This window comes from Nothoprocta perdicaria, unplaced genomic scaffold, assembly GCF_003342845.1.
Source record: "Nothoprocta perdicaria isolate Ctin4 unplaced genomic scaffold, notPer1 scaffold_230, whole genome shotgun sequence".
Taxonomy (NCBI): Eukaryota; Metazoa; Chordata; class Aves; order Tinamiformes; family Tinamidae; genus Nothoprocta; species Nothoprocta perdicaria.
Genome location: NW_020455456.1, coordinates 145609 through 156159, shown reverse-complemented (window position 1 = coordinate 156159; position 10551 = coordinate 145609). Strand labels below are relative to the sequence as shown.

The 10551-nt window shown below is 36.1% G+C and overlaps 1 protein-coding gene across 1 annotated transcript in view; it reads right to left on the bottom strand.

The window, feature by feature from the left end:
- Positions 1-10538, bottom strand: part of MTBP (MDM2 binding protein) — a 20896-nt gene extending 10358 nt beyond the window's left edge. Inside the window, exons 1-13 of the mRNA XM_026039493.1 lie at positions 10490-10538; positions 9824-9904; positions 8348-8421; positions 8095-8243; positions 7539-7597; positions 6776-6920; positions 6026-6140; positions 5260-5388; positions 4566-4660; positions 3868-3940; positions 2698-2815; positions 1878-2051; positions 595-708 (exon numbers count right to left, since the gene is read on the bottom strand). Of these exons, the coding sequence (XP_025895278.1) occupies positions 595-708; positions 1878-2051; positions 2698-2815; positions 3868-3940; positions 4566-4660; positions 5260-5388; positions 6026-6140; positions 6776-6920; positions 7539-7597; positions 8095-8243; positions 8348-8421; positions 9824-9904; positions 10490-10538 (1375 nt within the window). The remainder of the gene's footprint in view (positions 1-594; positions 709-1877; positions 2052-2697; positions 2816-3867; positions 3941-4565; positions 4661-5259; positions 5389-6025; positions 6141-6775; positions 6921-7538; positions 7598-8094; positions 8244-8347; positions 8422-9823; positions 9905-10489) is intronic.
- Between the last annotated feature and the right edge of the window lie 13 nt (positions 10539-10551).

Genomic DNA, 10551 nt, shown 5'->3' with positions numbered 1-10551 from the left:
TATTCTGTTAATTAGCTTCACAGTATGCCATTTTCAATGGTTTCAATATTTTATTTAAGTCAAGTTGAGCAATAGACTTGAAAAGTCCAGGATAGYGGTACCCAAAATCTTTGCAAAGATTTTTTTTCTTTCCAAAGAAACTATAAACTTGATTCTCTCAGATGTTCATCTGTTCACAGAAACAATTTTATGATGCATACATGCCCTCTGCTGTTTAAAATTTTTGCAGGGAAGAAGAGAAGGGTGGAATTCTTAGATCTGCAAAAGGCACATTCAGCAGCGGGTATGAAAAATAAACTTTAAATTATCCTGAAACTGTGTTCATGCCTTCAGCATAGTATTCTAACAGCAACAAAAATAATTCAGCAAAATTAGTTGAAGTTCAGCATCTCTTTTTCTCAGTATTTAAAAGTCATTACCTGAGATGTCACAGATACATTGTAAAAAAGTTTCCTTCTTAGAGCTCCCTTTTTTCTTCACAAACTAACTAGTTTATCTGGGTTTTGTAAGGTGACCCATCACGTTCAATTTGAAATTACTTTTTTTTTGGTAAATACCAGTTTGAAGACTCCTTGTGTTTTCTTCATTACTTACTGAGATATTCCTTCATGGCAAACACTTGGATATGAGACAGTTTCTTTTCCCTCYGTACAATCTGCTCCCCAGAGAAATGTGGAAGAGACTCAATGAAGTCTGCGATACAAGAGTCTGTAAGGATGAGGAGAAATCTGTTATCAAGAGTTTCTCATAGGACTGGAGTGACTCCTGCAGACATACAAATTTCATATTAAGGAAGAACAGCCAGAATTTAACATACAGTATAAGCTAATGTTGAAGGATAAAATATAATTTTCAACATTAAAATATAATCTTCAACATTAGTTATATACTAAGGGGATAGGCTGGAATAGATGATATTGCAGTTTCACCATTAGTTTTGAATTTGCAGAAAAATCAATATATGATAACGTGGTTAGTATGACTGACATTCAAACAAGGTACAAGTGCCACCAGTTTGACACCAGGAAAGAAAAACTCTCCCAATGTATCGTCAAGGACTTTCAGCTTTATGACAACTTACGATTGGGATTTTAACCAGGCAAAATGGTAAGCAGCCAGTCACATCCCACATTATTTGAGTAATAAGGAAATGAGAGTGTGCAGGTCATTGTGCTCTTTTACTTTGTCAGTATTACTGAGAGGAAATAGATGAATTAGCAGAGATAGATAGTACATGTACTTGGAAAAGGACAAGTATTCTATGGTAATTCTCTTTTACATTTACATACATTCTCTTATCTAGTGAAGCACATGCTCAGTTGCCAGTTCTCATCCGAACCTCTCCACAGAACATGGAGACCTACCAGGTAACCCAGGACACAGTCATGAAATTCCACTTGTTTGCTTGAGCTCAGATTTTTACTTCAAATCTTAAATGACATAATTTGTCAATAAATAATCAATTAGATTTTAGGCTTTGGCTTATCAGTCTTTGTAAAAATATATACATTTTTAATTTTTAATCTTTGCAGATTTGATTTGCATGCCTATTACCCGGATTTCCCTCTTTACAATAAAACAATCGTGCTGCTACTGACAGCTTTGAAAAATGACTGACTGTAAGTTTAAGAATTTGTATTAGRAGATAAAGTACTAGTAAACTGTGTAGTAAGAGTATACTTTAATATTCCTATCAATGTTAAAAAATAAAGTCTTTGAAAAACACTGCAGAAACAACACAAATCTATAACAAAGTGATATATCAAGAACGCAATGCACCTCCTTGTTCTACATTAACACAGATTAATATAAATAAAATGCATGCATATATTTTAGAAACATTTATTTGCCTTCAAATACTTCTAAATAAGTCTTACTTGATTCTGTTTTGCTTTCCTCTGTCTTCAGCTTCCCATTTATTGCAGCAAGAGCAGCCCTTCCATTGATCTGACTAGCTGAATGGAGCAACGTTGCTTTACATCCTCCAGAGCCATCGCCTTGTAGCAAGAAATAGTATCGGCAAGATTCTCCTTTCAGCTCAACTTCTGGAGCTTAGAAACAAGAGGAGACAAGTGTGAAACCCCTTCAGAAAAACAGCTTTGAAATAAGCTACACCAGTAGTAACTCTCCAGTGTAGTAGATATGTTAGTAATGTCACTAGATCTGTAATCCTCTCTCCTCTTCCACCTCCAAACATGCATAGATCATTTTGCATCTATACACTGCCAGCATCCACTCCATACCATTGAAACTTGCAGTCCTCAGTTACACATCACTTTGCAATTCCTTTCACTATATGGCCTCTCATCAGACCTTCAAAGACACCATTTTTGACAGTAGTTCTCATCTACGTATTTGTTACAGATACTATCTTCAGCCATCAACAGGAGAAGACACCACTCCTTGGAACCCACACAAGTTACACATTCAAAAACCACCGCATAAACTACAACAAAAATGATCTAAGAAGGGAGAATCCTATTGCTTATCCTGTCCTAGGTAAGGAGGAGTTGGTGACAACCCGGTGCTTATGAACCTCTCAGTCGCCACCTGGGCACCGTCTCCCCTCAAAACTCAGTCACCAAAACCTTATGCCCCATGAAGGCTTCAATCACTATCTACTCTACRAAGTTTCATTAAATATATAATATAGGATCAGAATAAAATAGACCTGCAGTCATCATCCTCTTCACTCACCAGTGATGATCTTAGGTTTTCTAGCCATGTATTCCTTCCATTTCTTTGTACTCAGCTGGGCAGGCGATGGAATCGGTACATTGCTTACATTACAAGGCAATGTAAATAAAACTCCCACCTAMATAATGACAGCAAAAGAATACACCCAATATTACTGAAATATACTTTACTTTTCATTTCTTGAGGTACTGATTAGGTGTCATTTCAAATGCATTTCAGTTAAGCACAAACATCTTTACTCAACACTTTTCACCACCATCAATGGGGACGGAACATCGGCTGACACAGACACTGTGAAAGCTGCATTTGTTTTTGCTCCAGTAGGGAGATAATTAATTGCTGAATTTCTTTTTTTCATACATTAAAAGGTCTCTATTACAAATTTTGTAACAATCTGGCYAAAATACCTCTGGAAGCAGGAGCCAAAATGAAAAGAAAATTTAAATAAAAAACTGGAAGTAGTACTCTGTATTCTTTTGAAAAATATYTATTATCCTCCTAAAAAAAAATCCAACATTAGTCTATATTGTCCTCATATTTAAATTTCAAGCGAAYAGTTAGTTAACAAAAGATACATGACCAAAATAGATACCAAAAAGATACCAAACAGCTATGGGTTCTTTTTCCCCATTAGAAGGGGAAGCCTTAAAACAGATTAACATCTACACTTCAGAACAAGAAAAAAAAAAATCAACTTAAATAACTTTTTAGAAGTTTAACATCAAGTTTGACATAAATTAAGCACTGGGTAAAACCACTAGGCAAAAGATTTTTAACCACTTGAACATACTCCATCAAAATGGAAGAAAAATCACAAAAGTCACCACTTCAGACCACTGAAATTAAGTTTCCAACCTGAATTCCAACCTGCCTTATGCTGAAGAAACACATGAATGATGAAAACTACTCAAGCATCTATCAGGTTAAGATTCAAAGTAACAAGACATTTTAGGAGATCAAAATTGAGTTACGGTAAAGAAAATGCTTAAAAGGTTTAGAAACTATTAGAACCTAGTAATCATAAAGGACTATTCACCGTTAAAAAGAGAATTTGCTTTAGAAATAGAATATTAAAGGAACTTCCTCTGAGGTTATGTATTAACATATTCTCTTTTACAGACTATATACAAGCTTTCATTTTTCTGATGAGCTCAAATAAAGACATCCTACCTTTCCAGAGACAGAAGAAATCTGGTCAAGCAGCAGCATAGATGACTTCTTGATATTCTTTCTTGACAGGCTCCTGAACAGCAGAGTTTAAGGAGGAAATCCTTCCTCAGGAAGAACTGTATGCATGCCAATTTTATAAATCATCATTTAAATAAAGACTACAAGTGCCTTATATGTAACACCTTTGAACAGGCAGGACTCAATAGTGACCAAAACCATCACAGTAAGACTGTGACCCACTACATAAAGATTCAAACCAATATATATGCTCCCTCAGTCCTCTGCAGAACAAGCAATTCTGAGCAAAAAAAAATTCTGCCAGACTCTTATGCAAATTTTACTTCTATGTAATAAAAACAGTATTTGTGGAAAAATGTCTCTCTCTAAATAACACCAAGAAGAATAAAATTCATGCTGTTTTTAAACTTACAGCACCTGTATAACATTTTTTTTTAATTACACAAATSACATATCCATTGTTAGATCAAGTATACGAACAAGAAAATCAAAAATTGCGGGCCATTTTTAGTGTAATTTAAATGTCAACATATAAAATGTAGATACAAAGAAACCTTATAGGGCTTTATTGTAGAAATCTGGAATTAAATGACTTCTTGGTTCTCCTTCAGCATTACCTGCACCATCCCGATAGTTTTCTCTCTGTTGGGGACCATTATCAGTAAACACTGAAAGGATACAGCTCAAATTCCAGATCTGATATAAAACAGGAAGGAATGTCAGAAAGCATCACCATCTGCAAATATTCTAGTGCAGGGCCGTAGTAATGAAAAACCTACAAAGAGGTCAAATTGGTAAGTGGTAGCCCTGCACAGGATGTGTTATCTTAGTAAAACTTGTTCAGTTTTACCAGAGAAACGTAATCCAAAATATATGTTTTAACAATGAAAATAATATTCTTAACTAATGTCAGTTTTGATAAAATAGTAATACAGACTTTTTTTTCCATCAAAAATTGTCACTCTGTAGTTTCCACCAAAGATCTTCCGGTGGAAAAGATAAAACAGCATTACTAATTTCTGAGTAACTTTTAAAATGAACTAGCAATGTTCACACAAATAGACAATTCATAAAGAAATTACATATTTTGAATGTAAAGATTGTAAATGTTTTCAACTTCAATTTTAAAGACRTTTTGATACAAGATTCTTAAAAAGAAGGACCTGTTTTGTCTATATACAAACCAAAGAAATAAGGAAGTCTTTCTCAAAGTATAGTAAAGACTTTCTCCTGTCTTCTTCAAGTATGTAAGCACTACTTTTATGCTTGATTTTCTATTTCAAGTAACCTTCCTCTCATCATTTTCTCAGGAAGGCAAATCAAGTGATCAAGTGTATTATAGTAGCTCAAAGTAGCATCAAAAATAAGACTTACCTCTGCCAAAGGATCACTGTTCCGTGGCTTGCTCTTAGCAGCAAAGCAGGAATTTAAGTGGGAAGTGCTAAATGGCTTTGCTGAAATGCTCTTCATGCAAAAGTCTGGAAACCTGATTTCTGATCCAAACTAGAAGAAGAGGGATCACAGTGAAAAGAAACATATAAAATCTGGCACTAACASAGCTGCTTCTGATATTATTTACCCTAGCTCAATTTGTTTTTGCAGCTAGTGGATTAAGAATGAAAACATACATAAGAAATATTTCCCTTCAGCCAGTTAAATGTATCATGAATGATTACTACTTTTAGCAGATTTTAGCAGACCTACAAAGTTAGAAAAAAAATATTTGTTCAGGTAACCAAGCATGATATCCAAGACTTACATACTGCAAGCATAAAAATGTTCTTCACAGCACCGAAGCTTTCAGTCTTTCCAGCAATATTAGGGGTGCTTGTAAAAATGACTTAAAAAACTGCATTACCATGATTTGTGGCAGATAGGGAAATTTGATTTTGAACAAGAAGTTAAGGTAAGTACTTCAGAGGAAGGTGCCGGAATTTCAGAAATTCAGACRTTAATGCTAAAAAAAAAGAGTTGTATTCCCCTTACCACACTACTTTTCAGAAATATTGCACCATATACTTAGAAACGTTACCTTTCAGACACAGGTTGCCAAAAAGACATTTGGCTGAAAGTATAAAATGCTTCAAACAATATACATAAACTTTTAAAAAGTTACTGAAACTAAAAATACTTGTTTTACCTTTCTTTCCCATATCTGAATCCTTCCCCTCCAGAGTTCTTTTAAATCAATAATATTCCTGAGATYATCTGAAGATACAAAGTCTGCCGACAGATAATCAGCAATTTTTTGCCACCTATTATAAGAATAAAAAAAATTAATTTGAGTTTAATAATACAAACTAGCATGCAGTGCACTTTGATTGAAAACACTTATTATTTTTTGGCACTTAATAGTCTTGTGCACATTTACACAAACATATGTATCTTCACATTTCACCAAGTGCAAAATGTAATAGAACTGCTGATTTCATACGGGATGTAACAGTATTTATCTTTGGAGAAGCAGCAAAGTCAGGTGCTTTTTTTAAACATRTAATTAATGGAAATAAAAATAAAACAGAGAGTTAGACATGAGTTTTATAGAAACTAGGAAACTAAAACTAGTATGAATTAGCATGTAATATAATACACCACATCTTCAATACATACTATGCACACTGAAGCCACTTGTGAAATTGTAGTAATAGAAAGTAAGCATAAAAATATTTTACTATTTGCTCTCACAGAGATAGATTATTTCAGAGGGCTTACTTTTGCCTGCCCCTTTTTTAAAGGTCACGTACTTCTGATAAACATTCCTCCACTCAAATAATGAGGGTAAATCTACATATTTGCAAAAATACTCGTAAMGTATTAAAGACATCAAAGTGTCTTATTTCAAAACACTAATATAAAACATGAGTTTGTTACAGCTAAGTGAAGAGCATACCCTGTAGAGTTATTTGCTGCAATGGTGATAYGTGCAGAGTGCCACTCTCTCAGGTGTTTCAGGGCACCAATGGCAGGCAGGCAGTCTTTTAACTTGGGTACATCTCGTTCAAGTGCATGCAGGATTACATCAACCATCGCTCTGCCTGTGAAAACCCAGACTCAAATTACTATTCTTCAGTATTTTAACAGTGGTTTAAATCTTTCCTGAATTACTTAATGAATGTTAGCTTAACTCTAGTTACTCTTAGATTAACATCTCTCAGCTGCATAAGGCTCTTTTTTTCCATGCCCAACTTTTGGATATTCCATCTCAACATTACGTATTCCGTAACATACAAGGTGATATGAACCTCTAATTCACTGAAACTGAATCCAACAGATCTGTGCTCATCCAGAGCTTTGTGCTGGGAAGTTGCATGCTGAGTTTTGTATTGCTTGCCATCTTTTACTGCTTTGGTGCCATTTGAGATCAAGAAACACAATTATCCAGTTAACTGTGTTAATATTTTGGGAAATGCAACTTAGAAACCACGAACAGCCAACTTCGTAAGCAGAAGCCAAACTTATCATACCCACATTCCTTAACAGACCACTTAGACCACTTTTAAGAGCTGCATACAAGTAGATTCAAAGCCAAACCGATGCCTTCTGATTTTTTTCTTTGCTTTTGATTATGATTTTACCAACTGAGTTGTCTGAGTAATAACTAACAAAGACATAAACTCGAGAAGAGACTTGTTCTTTATTTTCAAAGAGCTTACCTGGAGCAGGCAGTTTATCAGCTAACTGATGCAGACTTTCTGCAGCTTCATCATAGATACTGAAAACGAAGGGCAAAACATATAAAGCAATAAAGTAATATAATAAATATAAATTCAGAAATAAAAAGTTATAAGCAATAAACACTACTTTACTAAAACAATATTTTAAATCTTTAAAATTCTGCACAAGCATAACACCTAGGCAATGAGATACGCTTCCATTTTAGAGGCAGACCTAAGCTAAATGACCTTAGAATCAATTGCTACAAAGCTGGAAGCAGAAGTCAAGACAGCCTGCTGCTTCTTAGCAGGAAGCTTCTTTTTTGTGTGTATACAAAACTCAGCAGTTAGGAAGGTATTCTACAAAAATCATATWCGGCCAAGAAAATCAAAGTAACGTAAAACAAAACATAATTATTTTTAGTAGTAGAAAAGGACTCTTTATGGTTAACTGTTGCTTTGATAATAACTTCTGTTGAATTTTCTTGATTTCCTTGGGTTTTTATTGTTAAGTGTCAGGTCACTATGCGTTCACTGAAAATAATACTGTGCATACTCAGTCATAGACAGTGACTCTCTGCTGTTGTTGTCGTCTTCCTCCTCAAAATTCTGTATAGCTCCAAGACAGTCATCAGTGCTTGTTTGGAGTGAATCTTCRTTCTTCTGTGTGTCAAAATTTATTTCCTCCCAGTCAGGACTGCAGAACTAATTCAAGTAAAAAGAGTTTTGAATATCACAGTATTAACTCACATTAGAGACAGATAGAGAGCTGAGGAATTTATATTTTTTTTAAAAGAAATCTTACTTACTTGATAATAACCACAAATAACGTGACTTGCAAAATACCATTTCTTCCCACCTGGAATACCAGCCACTGAACATGCTAACAAAAAAAAGAGCAAACAATAATTTGAAACAAAAAATGCACTGCCATCTATTCTTCCTATTATAACTACTGTCTCTGTTGAAATAAATCATTATAGTGGTGATCTTATTGCACTGTGCTRAAAAAAATGAGGCAACTGTCAAATTGTGTTTTTCCAGAAGAAAAGATAGTATTTTTGCTTATTAATTAAATTCATATGGAGGAATGACCACAGATTGTATTGTCATAGCTTATTTCTAATAATCTCAGCCAGTTTTTAAGCACCTAGCTATGCTACTATTATTATGTTACTATTATTATGCATACTATTGCCTACATTGGTTAAAGAAAGTGAACAGAAGAAACAAATAGGCAGGTTTCCCACATAAGACCATTGCTATTCCCATTCATATCAGGTCAAATGAATGTTTGGGAAACAGAGGAGGAAAACAAGTACAAAAAAAAGATTGACACAAAACTCATCTAGGAGTAAAAATCCCAGAATTCTGCTAAACTTTCGCAGAATTCCTGATATGAATGAATTGAGCTTAAAATATCAATGCTGGAATACCACACCTTCATTTTAAGCATTTTTCAAACTTTTARATGAGTCACAATGAATACTTTCTTTTGACACCATAATTAACGTCTAAATATATTAAGGTCTTGCTAAGGGCCTRACTGTTAGTGAACCTCTCTGACAATTAATAGGTAATAAAGCTCATTTTTACTCCATTTGAGCAACAATGCTTTTCACTTACAGAAGCTGCAGCATATCTGAACCACAGCTTTCAGAACTACAAAATAAAAGCACAGTATTTGAAAAGAGAATATTCTTGTCTTGGTTCCCTCACAGGGATTGCAATTAGATGACAGCTGTGACAGCAAGGTGAGCATTTGCATCTCAACACCAGACATCCAAACCAAGGAGGAACTAAGGCATTAATTTTCAGACTAAGAAAGTATTAAAATAAAATAAAATAAAATACCCAGAAAACTAAAAGGCACCAAAGACCATCTTTAGAAATCTCTTTAAGAAGAATACTTAGACTGCAATGAAATCACAAAAGGGAATTTAATCTTGGGTAAAAAAATATCAACTCTCCACCCACATGAGCAGCAAGCCCTTTCCCACTCCTTCCTGGTGTTAAAGAATATTGAAAGCCAATCTCTCAACAGCTTTATTTTCATTTCTGGTGTCCAATACACTCAACCATCCCGTAACCACTTGTTCCCTGAAGCAAAGTCAGTTCTCCATAAAAACACCACCAATATCAGCAGCCCTGCATGCAGGTTTAGGTRTAATCCAGAAAATGCTGTTTTCCTCAAGTTTTTGACTGGTTTCGTGCAGATATGAAAAATTTTGAGGACAGGAGCTCAGTCACAGTTGCCTTATGCTGCTGTACGTGGCTGTGCTTACCTGGAAACGTACTGGCATCTGCATTTATAGACGATCCACAGTTTTCTTTGAGGAGATCATAAATGTTTGCAGCAGCCACACCTGAAACAATAAAAAAATGCCAAAAACTTGAGTTTCTTCAACCCACTCACAAAAGCACCATCTCTCTCTCTCTTTGCGAGCATCACGGGCCCAGGTCCCCAGCAGGGAGGCAGCTGTGACCCTTGAGGGAAATTTGGGCAGAAAGTGGCTAAACTCGCAGGCGGCTCCGGGACCTTGYGCGCTGTTAACACCACAGTGTGCATCGAAACACAGAAACACCCCGTTTCTGGGCGACTGGCATTAGAGGCCCTGCGTTTGGGAAATAGCCCCTTTCTGAGCATCTGCGTCACTAAAGGCTCTTACTCTGACAGAAAAAAAAAAATGTTCTGAATAAGATAAAAATGAAGAAAAAAATAATAAAAACGCTAAAGGGGAGCCAGCATGATTTCTCTCAGCGAAGTTTTCTACACCAGTGACCTTAAGAAATAAAACTAAACWAAAGAGCAGCAGAGCCCGGGGTGCTTCGGGGACGGGGTGCTCCCGCCCAGGCCCGGCGCCCGGCTCCGCGCGGCTCCGCGGGGCTCTCCCCGCGCCCGGGCCGCCCCACCGGCGCCGCGCCGCACCCGACGGCGGCCGCGGCGCTACCTTCGGGCCGGCGCTGCCCCCAGCGCAGCAGCAGCACGTAGCGCTCCATGGCGCCGCCGGCG